The sequence below is a fragment of the Crocodylus porosus genome, unplaced genomic scaffold (genome assembly GCF_001723895.1).
Source record: "Crocodylus porosus isolate Cpor-Errol unplaced genomic scaffold, CroPor_comp1, whole genome shotgun sequence".
Classification (NCBI taxonomy): domain Eukaryota; kingdom Metazoa; phylum Chordata; order Crocodylia; family Crocodylidae; genus Crocodylus; species Crocodylus porosus.
Genome location: NW_017728921.1, coordinates 17,935,149 through 17,954,450, shown reverse-complemented (window position 1 = coordinate 17,954,450; position 19,302 = coordinate 17,935,149). Strand labels below are relative to the sequence as shown.

Here is a 19,302-nt window from a genome sequence, read left to right as displayed (position 1 = left end):
TGGTCTCAATGTGGCAACTAATGGGTGGGGCAAATGTCAAGGGGTGGGGCTACCTATGTGGCCCCCAACAGCTCGCCAAAACTTGTTAAATCTATGCGGCCCTCCGCCTGAAATAACTGCCTGCTCTGTTACTATGGGAAGACAGAAGAGGGTGATGGGAAAGGGACCTCATATGGAGTAGAGGGGACTGGCATAGACTTTTCAGATGCAAGCCCTTCAAAGAGAGTGGTGAGGATGGCAACAATGACAAATACAACAAGTGAAAGGACTGGACAAACAAGAGGAGGATTTGCGAGGGGGAGAGGGGAGGGAACCGAGGGAGTCTGTTATGAAACGGATGTTTTCAGGGAAAAGGTGATGAGCGCATGAGAGCAATGGGACTAAAATAGTTTAACAGTTAAAGTGTGTTTTTTTGGTCTGTCAACTGAACCACAGCAGTCATGTGACAGGGTTGTTAGAGGTACAGTTATACATATTTATTTATTTATTTATTTATATAGAAATAAATATTTTTGCAAGAAAAAAAATAAAGAGTACCTGGGACTGAGGAACATCCACTGCCTGTCAGTGGCAGGGGATGTAGCACTCATGACAGCAGTGTTGCTACCGGTGCTTCTGTGTACACCATGCTGGTTCCCTCCTCTCCCCCGCCTCGGTGCTATGTGTGTCGTCTTCTAAGGCTACAGATGGGAGAAAATTGTGAGGACCATGCTGTAAAGACTAAATGGACCGGGGGCTGAAGAATACCAGATGTCCTGCTGTTCCTTTAGGCCAGGTAGATGATCTGTAAACTGGCAACTGGGGCAGAATCCAAAATGGCCTGTTTCAGAAAGTATTTTGCAGGGCACCAGCTGTGATAGTGGGGGTGTACACGGTGCCCACCTCAAACCTATGGACCATGGTGCCTGCATGGTTCTACAAGATCCTGGAATTGTTCTGGAGCAAATGTGAACTGCCCAGTGAGGCCCCAGTGACCCTGACAAACCACCCTAACATGTAGGAAGTGATAAGGGCAAAGGATAGACTATTACCTGAGAACACAGTCCCTGGCAATAGCTTCCAGGCTGTGGGAGTGAATCTACCACGAAGATGTACAGAACGAACACAGGGACTTGAACTAGCATATTGTCACAGTGCCTGCATAGGGAGTGCTCAGTGGGCTAGCCTACTGGTGGAAGGAGGAAGCAATTGGCCATCTCCTTGGGAATTGCCCATACGCTAGGGAGTTGTAGAGGAGAGTAATTGTACTCATAATGGTGACAGGGGTCAAGACCCTCACCAGTGGTGGTGATATTTAGACACTTCACTAAGCAGTAAAGGGCCCTGACAGCCTGCTTCAGCCAGTTCATCTGCTTCAGGAATGCCCTGTGGAAGACCAGAAACCTGTTCATGTACAGTCACGTGAACCTCCCAGTAGAGAACTGTGTCTGAATGGGAGTGAGTGAGCTGCAGGTGTACCATAGGAAGATGATGGAGAGAAGATGGCGGGGGACACGTGGATGAGAAAAGATTGGCACAAACTGTTCAGAAATGGGACTGCTGGATAGGGCAATGACGATGACTATGACAATGAGTGAAAGGACTAGGGAAAGAAGCTGGGGATTTGGGAAGCGGGGAGAAAGTGCTACGGTGCTCTGCATTATTGTGATGGGTAAAGGAGATGGTGATGGGTGTGGAGGTGCATGGTTGCAGCTATGGTAACAGGAATGATGATGGTTTAACTGTAGATGTGTCATGGACTGTCAAGTGAACTGGATCAGTCACGAGACAAAACTATAAAGATATAGGGAGATACATTTTTGCAGAAAAAATTGTGCTAAAACTTGCAGTGGTTCAAAAAAAGGTAACGTGCATCAGTTCTGGATGAACTAAGTGTATTGGTACTATATACAAAGTGCTATAGCCATGTCTGATTTCAAGGTTATTGTTTTCAAATTTGCTCTTTATTTCCATGTGCTCAAGGAGAGAAATGTCTAACAGTAAGAAAAGGGGGAAGGGTCTGCCAGGGAGAAAAGCTGGGGGGAAGCAGAGAGCAAAGGGGCTACCTGACCTCCCCCCTCCAGAATTTATTTTCTGTGCTGTAGCAGTAGGAGGGGGACAAATTCAAGACAAACCTCCAATAAAATTGTATACTTGAAAAATTATAATTTATACATTTTCCATGTATAAAATCTAATTACTGGGGAGTCATCTTCTAACTGGGGTTATAGAACCATCAAAAATTAGGGTTGGAAGGGACCTTTGGAGATCATCTAGTCCAGCCACTGCTCAAAGTAGGTTGTCTTCTATTAAAATAAATACAGTGGGGGTGAAGGGGCAGTGTGTGTGTGTGTGTGTGTGTGTGTGTGTAAAGTTAAAGTGCATGTATGAGAGGCTTATAGGAAGGAGAAGGTATGAGGGGTAAGAATTAGAATCATTGCCTTTTGTTTGTGTGGTGGGGAGAGGAGAAATAAATGAAGAGGCTCCTTTGGGAAAACACCACGTTGAAGGTGCTAGGTCCAGGAATGAAAGAAACTGAGCGATGAAAAATGATGTTCAAATTATCTACAGGATAATATGCTTACACAGCAATTAAGTTATTTACCTGCAGTTTAGTTGCCCCACTCATGTTAGATAACACACTGGCAATAACAAGTTATGCAGATTCTTAATCTTGAATGGTGATATTCGTGACTGGTACCTTAAAAACAAAAGCATTTTTTCGAGCAAGTCATATTTTAAAATGTAGCAGGAAGGACAGCTCTTGGTTTATATCCTTGTTCAGAAATGCAGTGGAGTCCTTTAGTATAAGAGTATTTGTTCAGCAAGGCTGCTTGCAGACATTAAAAAAATTCCCAAAAAAACAGCACTTTAAACTCGGTGCAGTCCTGCAGCAGCCAAGAGAGGTATTGCCTTAGTTGGACTCAGCTTGCCTGGCATCTGTATAGATTGGGCACTTTAGCAGGGCTTTTCTGGTGCTTTTATCTAATAGCTGATTGAATCAGTTTTAGATAAAAGTGCCAAAAGGCCCTGCTGAAGCACCCGATCTATACAGATGCTGCAGAGCTGGGTTGAAGTAACGTGCTGCTGCTTCCGGTGAAGTCCTTTTTAATGTCTGCAGGCAGCCCGAAGCTCCAACTACTTTGATAGGCAAGCAGATAATGTTTTGTGTATTACAATTAGGCCTTGTATCACGAAATCGACCTGAGGAAGAAGACCAGTACTGGCTGAGCATGGGCCGCACTTTCCACAAAGTGACCCTAAAGGACAAAATCATTACTGTCACTCGATACCTTCCAAAGTGAGTATCTCTTCTCTCAAGTAAATTACCATCACTAGTCCAGCATGATTCGCTTTCAGTTATCTGAATTGGAATGAATGGATTTATTTCACTTTCTTCTGTTCCTGTACTGTTACCATTGGAAGGGTCAGGATTGTTAAGGTTTGCCGTGTCTCTTTTAGGTATCCATATGAATCTGCTCAAATAAACTACACATACAGTTTGTGCCCTTCCCATTCGGACTCTGAATTTGTTTTCTGCTGGGTAGAGTTCTCCCATGAACGGTTAGAAGAATACAAATGGAATTACCTGGATCAGTATATCTGCTCTGCTGGCTCTGAGGACTTCAGGTGAGGTCTTAGTTTCCATCCTAACTTTTCTGTTTGTCTATTTCCTTGGTTTCTTTCAAACTTGCAGTTGCTCAGACAAATTAGTCTGTAAAGGTTGGAGAAGCTCTGACATGGAAACTGGAGGGAAAATGAGTGGTCTTCATTCAGTGACGTGATTCTAGGATCTCTATCACCCTTGTTCAGATTTTATTCAGTTCTTTGTTTGCATCACCTGATCTTGGGACAAATTCTTGCTCATGCTGAGTTTTTGAGATCATTCTGCCTCCTCCATACATGCACAATAGTATGATGATTTGTGCAGTCCTTTAACAGTTTCTTTGGCTCCTTTTTAATGTCTAGATCTAATTCAAAACATCCCTGTTCTTGTTTAAACTTCCTTTGGGCTTACTCAAACAGATCTTGCTTGACGATACTCTCTTCACATTTCCTGTTTAGTAGCTGGTCTTTTCTGGTGGTTAGATTTTCTGCAGTGTTTCTACTCGGCAAAAATAGCTTTTCCTTTATTTTTCTCTCTCATTCCAAGTCTCAACTCTTTGTCCTAGCCTGAACTTGCAAAGCCTCTTCCCCTTTTCCCCTTCTTTTCCTTCCCTTTTCTCTTTTCTCTATTCCCTTTTCTCTGTTCCTTTCCTTTCCTTTCCTTTTTCTTTTAAGAAGTAAACTTTTATAAAGTAGCTTTTAGTGGTTCATACTAAGAGTGTAGGTCTAATCCTGTGGTTTTCTAAATCTGGAAATAGACTTGTTTTCTATGTTGTATATCATCATGTTTGATGGTAAATACCTCCCAGTGTCTGGATTCTACTGAATACACCATCCTAGGCAGACCATATAATGCTTAATGTTATAGTCATGTGAAGCATTATTACCATGGTTAAGGGAGTATTAACTCCAGAAATTGCAGTTGGGACCTGATGAGCCCTTCTTTCCGACTCAGGGTTGTTCTAATAAGGTTTTACTGTACTTGCTAGACTCTAAAGAAGCTTGGCAGCCAATTTCTTTTGTATGAAATCACGCACACAGAGCTGTGCTCAGTGGGCACTTATACACATGATAGGGGTTTAGTCCCCTAAATTGAAATGATGGGTTTTTAATTACAATGATTAAAAACCCACCATTTCAATTTAGGGGCTTCCATCACTATTACGGTGGGGGGACAGATACTATTTTTTTGTTTTGTTTTGTGCAGAGCCTGCCTACTTCTCCCACGGCCAGGGGGATGAGCTGCCAGCAGGCTGAGCGGCGGCCCCTGAGCTGCAGGGGGCCCTGGTTCTTCCTTCTGTGGCAGTGCTGCCCGGGTGGGCTGCTAGTAGGTGGGTGCTGGCCCAGCTTGGACTGGGGGAAGAGTTGGATCTGGCAGGTGCTGCCTTTGAGCTGGGGCAGCACCTGCACAGCTAGCACCCTGCCCAGGCAGCCCTGGGGAGTGGCGCCACCGTGGAGAGAAAGACCAGGCTCCCCCTACAGCTCAGGGACTGCACAGCCTGGTGACAGCTCGCGGGGTGGGGGAGGGGGAAACCAGCGAGGGGCCTGATCCTCCTCCTCCTCCCACCCCCCAGTGTGGACCCTGCCCCTTGCCCATGGCTGGGGGACGAGCTGCTAGCAGGCCTTGAGTGGCAGGGGGCCCTGCTCCTCTTCACAGCAGCGGTCGCCCTGGGGCTGCCCAGACAGGTGCTAGGGGGTGGGTGCTGCCCCAGCTCAGAGGCAGCACTTAGCTTGATCCAACTGTTCTCCCAGGATCAGGCCCTTTGCTGCTTCTGCCTTCAGCCTGCCTCTTGCAGAATGGGGGGAGGTGAGCTGTCAAAAGGCTGCAGTGTTGCAAATAGCTAAATTGCAAACTAAACTACATGTGGATGTGGTTTAGTTTGCAATTAATAAACTCATTTAAATTATAAAAACCCTGCATGTGTACAGTGTGACCCAATTAAACTGCAAAAACAGCCTGTTTTCATCACGTTTACTAGCACCCAATATTGTCTTATGTCTTTTTTTTTTCCCCTCCCTGTTCCGTATGTCTTTCTCCAGTCTTATTGAGTCACTGAAATTCTGGAGAACACGGTTCCTGCTGCTTCCAGCCTGTATAACTGCTACAAAGCGCATTATGGAAGGTGAAGTCCACTGTGATGTATATGGAGACAAGCCCCGCTCTGATGAGGAGGAATGGCAACTCTTGGATGGCTTCATCCGCTTTGTGGAGGGTTTGAATCGTATTCGTCGGCGCCACCGATCAGACCGAATGATCAGAGTGAGCCAGTATTTTACATTACCCTCAGTGGGGTGAAGGCCAAATTAATTCTCTGACTTAATTCCTCTAGTTACCTTTTCCCATCAGCTTGCATTGCAGTATACTGCTGTACTGTCTGCTGCCCCTGTTGCTTTCCATTCAGTCTGTTTTTGAAACATGACTGATAACCACCTATTTAAGAACTCTTGTTTTGTGACAGGATCTTGGTGAATGTGGCTGCATTTTGCAACTTGCTTTGGCATGATATTTGCAAGAGTCTTCTCTTTTATGGAGTAAAACAGTTCACTTTTCTAGATCCAGCAAGCTGTGCACTGTGAACTTAGTGACTAGAGGGACAAGCACCCCAGCAGAGAGATCCAGATGGGTGGATCTCTTATGTGTAATGAATGGTCTGACTAGAATCACCATGTGGCCAGTACTAGTAACTGTGTCTTATGGATATATGGAAGAACTATGCACTTCCTCAGATTTTAGAGACCTAGTGTATAAGTGAAAGCATGATGCTGGTGCACTGGTTTAGATGTTATTCTCTCTTAGAACCGGTCTACACGAAGGAAGTAGACTCTCATAGCTATCCCACAGTTAGCTTCTTCACAGAGACACACTTGCAAAATTCAGGATTACTTCACTTTGTGAACAGAGTCATTTGATTTCAAAATGAAATCCCTTTTATTTCAGAATAGTGTCCACATGGACCTCTATTCTGAAATTGCTAGTCCACTCAGTTTCCCTGTATAGACCAGCCCTTAACTTTTTTTTTTTATTGTCTCTTGGGTGACGTGGTTGTTGTGTGATGTGACGTTCTTGTTGATTAGTTGAGCCTTATAGATCTTAACTCTGTTTTCTCCCTTTTCATTTTGATTAGAAAGGAGCAGCCATGAAGGGTTTGCAGATGGCTGGTCCAATTTCCACCCACTCTCTGGAGCAGCCTGGACCTCCTATTGGGAAGAAAGGAACCTCAGCACTCTCTGCCCTGCTGGAGATGGAAGCCAGTCAGAAGTAAGCCTGAACACTTGAGTTACATAATCAGCTGTTAAACACCCATGCCATGTAGATGCCACCTGCTCAAACAAGACAACTGTCTCATCCTACTTCCTTAGTGTGGTTGTAATGGTGGGGAAATGCTAGCCCTTTTTAAAGGAAGTTGGCATGTTTTGTCTGTACAAATACAGTGATAGGTTGGGATTGGGGAAGAAGCAAAGAGGTTGAAGAGTGTGTTTTTAATAACTTACAAAGAGATGATTACCATGACACCTGGATGCATTGCATATGAAATGCACATTTTTATAACCATTCTTTTTGGGTATCAGAGGTCAGCCTTCTGCCAGGTGAACTGTTTGCCTTCTAGGAGGGAAATCAGGAAAATGGGGGAGAAGGAGGAGGAAGACAGCATCTTATTGGATTTAAGCTGGCAACGTCTTGGCTAAAAGGTTGAGTCTTGTCCCATACTCCAAAAGATAATAGATTTAGGTACTAGGAGTTCAGAGGAAGAGAACTCTGCAATTGCACCGTCCAAGCCCACAGATAGGGGAGAGCACAGTACAGGTTTACTTGGTGTGTGTAACAGAATGGGTGTCTTAGGAGGTCGCGATGCTCTCCCCTAACGCCCACTTTACTGTGCCAAGTTGCCTAAAGGGCATCCTCCATTCTCACCTGCCATGTCTTTGATGTTATATGTGTATTATAGGGAGGCTCCCTTTCCGTTCTTTTGGCCACAGTTTCCTGTTGTACACTAGCTCGTTCTATCTTGGGTGTTTCTGTGCTCCCTCAGCATTATGGGCTACGCGTGGCTCCAACCACCCCTTTACCACGCCCCAAGCCTTGCAGATGTAATGGATGTTGTTCAGTCTTACTCAGTGTCTCAGTGATACTCGGGTGCTCTGGTTTTCCACAGCCTTGCTTCGCTCAGCACCTTACTGGGTGTTCGGAGTCGGCACACTCCCAATGCTGCCCCCGTCCTCTGGGGCTTCTCAGTTACTGTCCCCCTGCTCTGGGGCTGGAGTCCCCTGTGAGGCCTCCTCCATCCCCTTATATCCTCACCCAAACCACCGGTCTAACAGCCAAAAAAACACAAGCCCCTGGGCTATAACATAAGCTCAAAGCTGCCCAGCTATAACAACATTCGAGCCACCCCAAGAATTCTCCATCTCTCACTAATATCACGCTGCTCAGACATTCAGGCTTCTACCCTTTTCTCACTCAGGCAGAGCTCCTTCCCCCTTGGCTGCCAGCAGGGAACTGCCTGCCTGGCCTCTGCCCTGGGGTTTAAATGGGAGCCAGGCCCTGCCCCTTCCAGTCAGCTGACCACTGACAGGTGTAGGCCCCTAGCTCCCTCTGGTTGCTCTAGCAACCGGCACCTGGATAGTTATCCCAGCTCTACCAGTAGCAGGCACCTTAGTGCCCTGCTACAGTGTGCAAAGTGGTTTATACAAACCTAAATATTTTACTCTAACAATACATGAGTGGTATCGAACATCAAGTCTCAAGTGCACTTTCATTCCAGTTCAGATTTGTTTCATGGATGTAATATTGCTGTTCTCTTTTTTTGACTGTTTGGAGGATATTAAACACCATATGTATGTGAATGCATATAAAATATCAAAAGAGCCAGCATCACCCCCAGTCATTTCGCTTCATAATACAACAATTCAGACTAGGCTATTTGCAAACCTTTTACTGATGACACTTTATCTTGTGTCCAAATTGTCCAGCTAGGGACTGACAGCTATAGCTTCTCCAGTAAAGTAGCTCACTGGAGTGCTGCTTGGGAGGGGCAGTCTCTAAGCTAATCACGTGCTAAAATATGGGGACCTTTGTAGATTAAAACCAAGACCTTGAATGCCCCATTGATGTATTTGTTGAACCTCCTGCTTAAAGATACTTGAATATTCAAAAGGTTCATTGTGAACTGAAACACTTCAGAGAAGGTGGCAGCAGGAAAGTTATTTTAAGTCATAAATATAACGTTTGGGGAAAGGAGACTAAACAGGAAGTCACAGATATGGTCCCAGTTTGTACGTTATAATGACACCGCTCTTGGTGTTGTGGGTGGATTTCTGAGTAATTCCCATTGTCATGGACATTCTAATTCCTTTGTTAACTCCCACTCATGCTAATCAGAGTTACACATACACATGCTTTCATGCAAGTTCCCACACATTAAGGAGAGAATTGGTTCAAACCTTTATGCAGGTGATGCCTCCAATCTCTGTTGGAACAGCCATAGTGTTTCCTTCTCTGATGAAAAAGCCATGTTTATGGTGAGTTTTCAGCTACCACTAGCAGTATAGCTGCACCAGTACTAATGCTCTGGTTTATTAGACACTGCTTATGCTGATATGATGGAATTTACCTTAGGGTGGCTTGTCTTAATTGGGAACCGAAGTGACGTGCACTGTTGTCAGTCACATCTGCACAAGGGAGTCTCACTAATGCATTTGCTTTCGTAGGTAAAACGTCAGTATGGACAAGGCCTCAGCTGCCTGTGATCTCATATTGTGCTTGCTTTGTACACTGTAGTTCATTTCACTTGAAATAAGTGTTCCGTCCTTCTGTATCTGAACATTTTTCTGACTGAAAGCTGATATTACAGATTGATCAGAAATAGATAAGTGATCTGTGTAGACTCGAGTGTGATTTTCTTCTTAAAATCAGAACTCTTTCTGATGCTTATTAGAGTGAAAATGTCTTTAAGCTCCCCTCATAAAGCAGAGCAGTCACGTTTTAGGCTATGTTTTACCCTTAGATGCTTCTCCCATGATAGCTGTAATGGCCAACGATGTGAAAAGCCTTCACTTCTGCCCAGAGTCATCATGTCAGGTGAAGACTGTAGTACAGACACATTATATCAATGCTTTCTGAAAACATTTTATCTTTGTTTTACTGGTTAGCTTGTTTTTGCTCATGGGGATGTCTGTACTCTACTAGCATAAGGTGCAGCCTTGCCCATTGTAAGGGTATTCCTGTTTCAAGAGCTGCACTTATATATCATCCCAGCAGTTGCTAAGCTGGTAAAACCTGCCTAGTGTTGACATGGTTCTGTGAACTGTAGTGCCACTCTGTTTCTGCAAATCCATGTGGAGAGTGCTCTGCATGAGCTAAGAGCGTGTGCAGCCTTTACCTAAAAGTGTCTTTGTACAAAGGCTAAACATTGAGGTTAAGTAGTTGTATTACTAGCAGGACCTTAGAGAAGATGTTGAGTAAATGTTAAGACTGCTGGTACTGCATGCAGCCTTGAGAGCAAAAACTTATTTCCAGAGCTGTTGGTGCTGAGTGTACCAAAGGAAATCCATGAACGTATTCGTTAGATGGCAGTACTATGGGTGTAGAAGAAAGCTGGTAATAAATTAAGGGGTCCCTGCTATTTTACATGTTGTGGGGGAAAGCACCCTTCTCTTCCTCCCAGAACGTTCTTTAGCCAGTCTAGCCAGGATGTTGTGAAAAAAAACTTTATGGGTTTCCTCACCTTTATTTTAGGACATTGGGGGAGCAGCAAGCAGCAATGCTTGCTGGGAAGAGCTCTGGACAATCTACTGAGAGTGGGAGCATTGCCATCACACCCACCTACATGGACAGCCCTCGCAAGGTAAACTCTCTCTCATCCTGTCCTTTGTTGCTAATTCCAGAAGAAAATCTCTCAAATAAGGGAAGTTTTTCAAATCAATTTCCTCAGACCTGTGATGTCATATTTTTTTTAAGCCATCTGTGTGTGTTGGGGCTGCACTTCACCCCAGATGTCCTTATACCCCCTCATCTAAATGCATAAAGAGATGCAGAGGCCCAAACATCTCTGTATGGCTCTATTGGCTGTTGCAGCAAGGAAGAATCCCAGCTCTGTGTGCCTGCTTCTCAGTGCACTCGTACTTGCTAGTTAGCCTTATTCCCCTGCAGGTAGTGGTCTTGATTTTTATTTTAGTCAGGATCTGGTTTCAAGTTAGGAAACAACCTATTTGCCTATAGGGGCTCAAGCAAAGTGGCAGGAACCAAGGCACAGGTAATGTGCGACTCCAGTGTCGGTTCAGATCTGAAGGTGCAGCCAACAGCTTAAGAAGAGTCTCTATGGTGTCTCAGAACCAACTGTTAAGAGTGTGCTGGTGGTATTCTAAAACTGCAGAGGGGAAGTGGGGCAGAGGGGTAGCAGGAGGCTGCTGTTGGTCTGACTCTGACCCTGACCTGGGCTCAGTGCCAGAGTCAGAGCTGCAACAGCTGCCTGTCCTGCTGCGTGCCGCCACCGCCCCCCCCCTCCCCGGGCAAATATAAAACTAAGGGCTTTTTGCCCCAAGCTGATTGGAGGAAGACATCTCATCTTATATTCATGTAGATATGAAACTCTACTCTTATTGCAAAGAAACCTCTATTTGCATTGGGAACTTGTAGATTCTTTTTCTGCTGAAAAAGGGGGAAGGGATGGGACTTTCTATAAATGACGAGAATTAAGTTTGTCTGAAGACCTTTGGACCCTAATTTTTGCTTTAAGAACTCATAGCTGAGCTGCCCAGTAGCCTATACTTCCATACATTGCTCTTCCTCAATTAAAACCCACACTTTCAGCATCAGTAACGCTGCTGAGGATTTCACAAAGGGCAAGGGGGAGGCACCATGCACAACATATGGAAGAAGGAAAAACTTGGCTCTCTGTCAGCATATTCTGTTTACTGAACTGGTACCACATTTTGTTACAGACTGCAGAGCATATCTTGTTCTCTACACAAATGCTATTGGCTATAACTGAAAAACTAGGTTAAAACTTGGTCCGAAGGGCAGCTTTAAAGTACAGTCTAAATGAGCATATTTGCTGTTGGCAGAGCTTGGACACTTCAGTAATGAGTACTTTTAAAAAGGTTTTATTTGTAAGTGTGTCCAAGGTAATGGCTTATATGTAAATGGAAGATTCCAGATGCTGTTGAACCTCATTAACCAACATCAAACTCACTGAATCTTTGGTTAGAATAGACCTTAGCCTACTAGGACACGCAGGCTTATGCATCACAAATGACCTAGGGCTCAGTCCTTCGCTTGGCATGTAAGATATCCCTATTGCTGCTCTGGAAATCCACAACCCACATGCTGACTGACACTACTAGGACTGTGTGTTATGCCATGCAGAGCAAGATCATCTATCAAGAGGCCATTCAGCTCTGGAGTTTGGTGCATTCTGAGGCAGGACTGCATTAGTGGCCCCATACTTTTTCCTGGCTTCAGAGCATCTGACCAATCAAGTTGGTAGGCAGTTCACATCCTGCCACAAACAGTTTAAGATGAGAAGCTAATTGGGTACACAGCCTAATTGGGCAAACACAGCTATTTGTAAAGTTTCTTGCTCTAGCTTTGGCCTTTGTAGGCTGCCGGACCCACTAGGCCATCAGATATGTAATCACAGCGTGGAGTCTCTGGAAACATAAGTCTTTTGCGTATATATCCTCAGCTTAGTGACTGCAAGCCAACTCAGATGGTTTTGCCTAAAGAAGCCTATCAAAATGAGAGAGGGAGAGAGAGAATCTAGTCAAATCCATTACCCCATCCTATATGGCAGGACTTGCCACAAATCCTTGAATAGTAGCAGGGAGACATTAGTACCGCATACAAGTAGGAGGGGAATGCAGAATGGGGAGGGTCTTTTTAATTGTTTGTGTTTTGAAATTGGTGACATAACATGTCCACAGTGAATTTTTCTCTCTCCCTCATACCATAATAGAATTTGCAGCTGAGAAGAGAATACATCCTGAAAGGAGTTTCTCGCCACTCCCTTTTGTCATTCGAGTGACTAATGAGATAGAACCAGGATTATTTCTTAAAGTTGCCATTGCATCCTGCTGTTCTGGAGGTTATGAATCATTTCACAGCCTTCGCAGTTCCATGAAATGAAAACCAGTACACTTCTAATCTTGAATGTTTCTCCCTGCAAGGAAAGGCTGTGCTCTGAGCTGGCCCCTAATCACACTGTGATGCTCTGTAATGAGTACCTGGGACATGTCTGCTAAGGAGAGAGAGAGAAAGAACTGATGCTCTGCATTCTGATATGCCTGCTTTTCTGGGTTCGTTTGGGTTCCTAACTCCTCTGATGCCTTCCTCCCTGTGGTGACTGCGCACTGGCACAATGCTTTCTTTTGCTTTTCTTCCAATCCTTGTTCCTGTCACTGCTGCCACCACTGCTCCTACTTCTCCTGATGCCTTCAGGATGGGGCCTTCTTTATGGAGTTTGTTCGCAGCCCACGCACAGCTTCAACCTTCTATCCACAGGTCAGTTTGGCATTGGCTCTTACCATTGCTGGTATGTGGACTTGCACAATATTGTGCCCTTGGACTTAAATCTGGGGGTGTTAAGCATGGGCTAGCTCCCAGTTATACTCCTTGATTTCCAGTGAGGACAGTACTGTTAGTGATTCACTACAGTAAAAGGAGAGTAATCAATATAAAAAAGATTGATTGGTGGTGAATGCACTGGTTTCTTTTCACAACTCTATACTTGTATTGTGCTTTAGATATTGTTGTACCCTGCATTGTTTTTCTTGGCAAGCCTCTTGCCAAATACTGAACATCGATGATATTTTCAATAAGTTCCTGTTTTTTACCACCTCATTAAATCAAGGTAGCAATGGCCCATATTTATCTAATTCTCAGCCAAGTTTCTCCTGCAGAATCTGTCTTCATAACTGATGCTGTGGAGACTGAGGTGTGACCTTAGGATTCTTAAGTGACTGGGGGCTGGAAACATTGTATAATTTACCTTGATCTTATCAGGTAGTCATGGCAGATGTCGTTTATATGCTCCTTGGTACCCCTACCTAAGGTTCGTTATAGGATAGTGTATTCTTGGCATGTGCTAGCCCAAACCAGCTCTAGGGAGGGTTAGGATTTGGCTGTAGCTTCAATATGGAGCATCTGCCACTTTCTGGCTGTGGAGAAAGAACACTGTTTGCAGTATGTGAGAACTTAGATGGTGGGAGTGAGAAATGTGACATAGGATAACAGGGCCCCATAGTCTAGTTGTCCTCCTCCTTCAGGCTGCCTGCCTTGGCCAGCTGTGTGCCTTCAGACAGGCCTGTACCGTGGAATCACAAAGGCAAATCAGCCCTAATTTTATACCTATTTCAGTTTGTCTCTGCTGTTTCACATGCCTCCCTCACACTTCTGTAATGTAGCTTTTACATAATGTGCCTTTCCTAAGCCATACATGTTAATGGCAGATGGTAATTACAGCCTGTCTTTTGCTGAATCTTTCAGCATTCCTCTTCTTTCTGAAAAGGTTTTTTGTTAATTTTTGCTAACTATTCAGCGTGCCATGGAATAGTACAAGTATTCTCGTGGGAGGAAAGTGTTCTGTAGTCTTACTCAGTGACGTAGCTGTGGGCGACTGCCGATCAGTCCCGTGATGCTACCTTAAGAAATCAAAGGAAGATGGGTTTGAGAGAGAGAGGTCTCTTCATATTAAGAAACCTGAACTCCCTGTGGTGAATTCATGTACTCCAGTCTCAGAGTTAGAGGTGGAGAAGGGGTTTACTTGTGCTTTTTTGGGTTTTTTTCCGTAATCATTTCCCACTTTGTTTTAGTGACTAGTGTTTCTCTTCTGTCAGCCATGTGTCTGTGTGGTGGCACTTCCTTGTAAATCTTAATGCTTTTGAATTTGAAAATACCAGGATGTGACAAGCACCGTTACCTGACCAGCAGTTCTTTCAGTGATGCTGAACTGGGCCAATTTGGAGTACTGTAACTCATTCTGGAGTTGTCAGCAGTGGTGCCCCAAACAGGACTAGATTTGCCTTTTGCATGTGTGCATGGTTGTCTGAAGTATTGCTCATCAGTGAAAAGAACATGAGGTACGGGGCTGATGAGAGGACTAGCGGATATGCAAGAAGGACTGTGTTGTGAATTATGTAACAATGTTATGTCACGTTCTCTGCAGGTGTCTGTAGATCAAACAGCTCCTGCTACCTTAGATGGCAGTACGTTGATAAGCACAGGCCAATCAGCTGAGAGGGGCAGTGCCCAGGCCCTAGGAAGTTCCCAGAATATAGGAGACCAAGGATATGCTACAACTGGTTCAGCCGAGAACAGGTGAGAAAAGCACAGCAGTTCTGCAGTGCTGTTTGTTCATTGCGGTCTGCTTTCTGGTAAGATGGGGCTATTTAGCACAAACAGCATCAGACAGCATACGTGATTTCTTGTACTACGATTGTCAGCCCTGCAAGGTGCTTGTCACATGCAGACCTTGTTCCAGGACTTTCAGATGCAGAATGCTCTTTTTGGATAATCATCCTAAAAACAGCCTCAGTCTTGTTCTCCAAGCCTGAATAGACCTGGAGCCCTGTCTTCCCCTTTCCCTAAAAGAGTCTTATCCTTCCATAATGACTCTTTGAGATCCATTAGTAGAACACTGCAAGGAAGCTGTAGTTTGAATAAACATGGAAATCAGTGTCTTTTCTCCTTGCAGGAAAAAAATGGTACCATTGGATAAAAGTGGGTTGATGGCATCCCACTGTGTGAGGAAGCAGTATTAAAAATAAGTTGTTTGCACCTGTTTCTTAGGTTTGTTTATTATGCAAGTCAAAAACACACCAGCTTTAAAAATGCATGCTCTCCGTTCCACCTGCACTTCAGCGTATCGAAAAGATTTGTGCAGTATGAATACAGCTGGCTCAGGAATATGCTTATAGCTTAGAAAAGAATTAGCCCAAGGCCTTAACATATTCTTCTTTATATGACTGAAAGGGATAGAAAGGGAACAACCATTACTGGGAAGAGAAGGGGCAGCAATTCTCTTTTAGCAACTACTTTGGTTATAAAACACACTTTCATTACATTACTTTTCAGCTCCCAGCAGTGTTCTGTGAACTCACTAACTTCTTCATCCACTCTGATTGAAATTCTTGAAGCCATGAAGCATCCCACGTAAGTTCTGAATCAAAACTGGACTGGGGCTTTGGAGAAAAACCTTAGGAGTAAAGGATGAATGCTCAGTATAGCAGTTATAGTCCATCCTCAGGGCTGTCCCTGGGGGGGATGAATCGGGGCGACCACCCTGGACCTCGTGCTTTGGGGGGCCCCATGGAGCCCGACAGAGCAGCAGCAGCACAAAGCTGGGTGAAGCAGTGGCTGTGTCCAGTCACTTGCTACTGCCCCCAACCCCCGGCCGACACCACGGCAGCTTCTTCACGTCCAGGGCCTGTGGGATCAGAGACGGGGTGGGGCCCTGCATGGGCTGATTTGTCCCGGGCCCTGCATCCTGCTCAGGTTGCCTCTGTCCATCCTAGAATTGCTTTTCTTTAGCAGTCTTTGTGGTATTCATTTCCAGCCTCTCCCAGCAGGGGTGTCTAGAAATCAGGGTACAAATGGCTGTGTAGATTTCAATTACTATGGTCCCAGCCTTACTGAAGTAGCTTGAGGGAGTAACCTAGGAATACTCTCCTGTGTAAAAGTTAAGCTTCTGCTTTTTAAAACTTTTTTGTTTCCCTCTTCGGGCTCCAGTACAGGGATCCAGCTGCTCTCCGAACAGAAAGGCCTCTCCCCATACTCCTTCATCAGTGCTGAAGTCGTCCATTGGCTTGTGAACAATGTGGAAGGAGTGCAGACTCAGGCAATGGCTATTGATATCATGCAGGTAAGTGGACTGACCAAAGGAGCATAGGCAGTGCCAGAAATATCCTGTTCACTGGGGAAGGCATAAACTTTGGGGAAGCTGCAGTGTAAAAATCTCTCTATTCCCGCTCTTGTCTAGCATTGTGTAGTAATAGTAGCAGGGGGAGCGTGACCTTCTGTCAGCAGAATTCTGTACTCCCTCACAATGCAGAGCGTTAGCTTGCAATAGAGGCTGCGGCTACATTAGCATTCAATTTGCAACTCATCCAATTGCCCTTTGATACAAGCTAGGTAAAATATTTTCTTATAGACTTAATTTTGGATATCCTGTTACTGAACAGCTTGCCAACATGCAGCAGAGGTTGCATTATTTTCCTTGCTAATGGGACAGATTAAAAGTTATACTATGCCTTGGCTCATGGGGACCAAAAGCTCTGAGTTAATTAAAAGTGTAGGTCACTGTGATAGGATTGCATTTTGTTGCACCAACTACTGTTGATACTACAGGTGTATGGTGAAAATGATGATTGTAAGCTATATATGTATGTAAGTTGTGCAGTGGCCTTTTCTCTGGGGAAGACGAGAAATGATGGGCACAAACTGATAGAAGATTGCTTCACGCTGTACATAAGGAAAAACTTCTTTACAAGTTGAGTGCCAAGGGTTTGGAACAGGCTCCCCGAGAGGTGGTAGAGTTACCCACCCTGGCAATCTTCAAAAAGTGGCTTGACGCCCACCTTGTTGGGGTTATCTGACCCCAGCAGTCTGTCCTGCCCAAGTGCAGGGGGACTGGACCTGATGATCTTGTAAGGTCCCTTCCAGCCCCTAACATCTATGAACGTATGAATGTGTTAGGGGTAGTCTTTGAGGCTTAGAAATACTCTAGAATTCTCTTCCCTTCCTTTGATTTCAGAGCAGCAAGCAGAGAGGATCTTAACACTTCTGATTTCTGAAACCACATCCTAGCTATTGCAGCTTTCTTAAAACCCATGGGTAAAAAAGGCATCTAAATAAGAGGGCAGCATTCTTAAACCTCAGCTGAAGTACAGCAGAGGAATACTAATCTGGACAGGAAAGGGAGGGAACTAAAATGACAAACCTCCTTTATCTAGGAGGTTAAGATTTGGGTGGATTCTTATTCACCACTGGTCTGCTAAAGATGCAAAATGTCATGTTGCATCTCCCATATTTGCAGGCCAGGTGACATGTACGTTGAATCTCTCCAAGGGAAGACCCATTTTTGATTTTAATGTCTTATTCCTCTCTGAGCCCCCTTCACACTGTTGAAAATCTATGTTTTCTTTTGTGTTTGACTTCTTAGAAAATGCTGGATGAGCAGTTGATTGTCCATGCTTCTGGAGAGGCCTTGCGCACCTTCATCTATGGGTTTTATTTTTACAAGATTGTCGTTGATAAGGAGCCAGACAGAGGTCAGATTCTCATGTTCCTACAGAATTAAAAGCAATAATTTGTCCCATTGCTGTCAGCACAGACACTTAGCATTGCCAGTTATATTGTAGGTGTTGCAGCAGAACTGCATCCTTGGAAGGAAGTTGAAAGAGTTGTGAGGAGTAGCCATAAATGAAGATCATTGTGGGTTAATTTCTAGGGGGATCCAAAGAGAGATCCCTAGACTTCATACATTGAATTAAAAAAAAAAAAAAGTGAATTTTAGGGACAGATGTAATCTGATGCTTCTGTCCTCCCTCTTTTGAAAAGCTTCTCCTTCAATTGCTGGCTGATAGGGTTAAGTTTGATCAAAGAACAGGTGTGAGATCTTTATGTTCTCTCAGTCTAGGCCAGGAGCAGGTAAAATACAGCCCGTGGCCTGGATTCAGCTTGCCAGGCGATTCTGCCCGGCCTGCGGGGCCCCTAAAAATTTAGAAAATGAATTATTATCTGCCTGTGGCTGTCTGTTGAAGATGGGAAGGCACCAGCAGCAGGAAGACCCAGGAGGAGCTGGCAGGAGGAGCTGGCGGCAGAACCTAGGGGTGGCAGCACCAACACCCGCCTAGCTCTGCCCCACCTGAAGTCCCCAGCCAGAAGTTTCTGCCTAGCAGAGGCTTCTGGCCTGGCAGCCGTGGGGCTATTCCCCACCTCCCTCCATCTGAGAGTGGAAACTCGGATAAGAATGGGCGGGGGGGTGCTGGTGTACCAGGAGCCAGCTCGGCCTGGCCAGCACCACAGTTTCTGACTGCATGGCCTGGACTGCAGGATGCAGAAGGAGCCAGCCGAGAACTGTGGAGGCCTGGCTGGGTGGGTCTGGCTCCTGCTACATCCTGCACTCCTGACCATGCAGCTGTGAACCGCAAGGTGCTGGAGCAGCAGGTACGGGGAAAGCAGTGGTGACAGGGAGAGGGTGGGGGGGCAAGCAGCAGTGAGCGGGCAGGCAGGAGCACAGAGACCTGGGGCCAGGGCCAGTGGCAGCAGGAGCCAGCTGGGTACCGCAGGGGCTGAGCTGGCTCCTGCTCCATCCTGCAGTCCTGGCTATGCAGCTGGGAACTGTGAGCTGCCAGAGCAGCGAGTGGGAGCAGGGGAGTGGTGGCAGCAGGTGGGAAAGAGGAGAAGCGGCAGGGGAAGGGCTACAGCGGCAGGCAGCATGGTGAGGAAGTGGCAGTGGATGGGCAGAAGCACAGGGTCTGTGCTGGTTCCCAGGGTGGGAAGGCACGAATGTGGAGCCCAGGTTGGCAAGGGCTCTGTGGCACCAGGCTGGCTCCATCCTCCTTTCTTGCCTGTGTCCCGGCCACATGCAGTCCTGGGGCTCACCAGGACCATGCACCGCTGGGGGTCTCCGCCTGCCATGGGCCAGAAGCACCGAGGCCTCGCTGCCTGCTGCTGCTGGTGGTAGCAGGGGCTGTGCACAATGAGGGAGGGGGCGTGTG

The 19,302-nt window shown here is 45.6% G+C and overlaps 1 protein-coding gene across 10 annotated transcripts in view; it reads left to right on the top strand.

The window, feature by feature from the left end:
* Positions 1 to 19,302, top strand: part of DEPDC5 (DEP domain containing 5) — a 75,425-nt gene that overhangs the window by 44,559 nt on the left and 11,564 nt on the right. For 6 of the 10 annotated variants that reach the window (XM_019539174.1, XM_019539171.1, XM_019539173.1 and 3 more), the window contains exons 28-37: positions 3,163 to 3,280; positions 3,442 to 3,609; positions 5,626 to 5,845; positions 6,711 to 6,844; positions 10,322 to 10,430; positions 13,022 to 13,084; positions 14,748 to 14,899; positions 15,656 to 15,733; positions 16,310 to 16,442; positions 17,742 to 17,850. In XM_019539174.1, coding sequence (XP_019394719.1) covers positions 3,163 to 3,280; positions 3,442 to 3,609; positions 5,626 to 5,845; positions 6,711 to 6,844; positions 10,322 to 10,430; positions 13,022 to 13,084; positions 14,748 to 14,899; positions 15,656 to 15,733; positions 16,310 to 16,442; positions 17,742 to 17,850 — 1,284 coding nt within the window. The remainder of the gene's footprint in view (positions 1 to 3,162; positions 3,281 to 3,441; positions 3,610 to 5,625; positions 5,846 to 6,710; positions 6,845 to 10,321; positions 10,431 to 13,021; positions 13,085 to 14,747; positions 14,900 to 15,655; positions 15,734 to 16,309; positions 16,443 to 17,741; positions 17,851 to 19,302) is intronic. The other 4 variants (XM_019539178.1, XM_019539179.1, XM_019539177.1 and 1 more) reach the window with 1 other exon arrangement.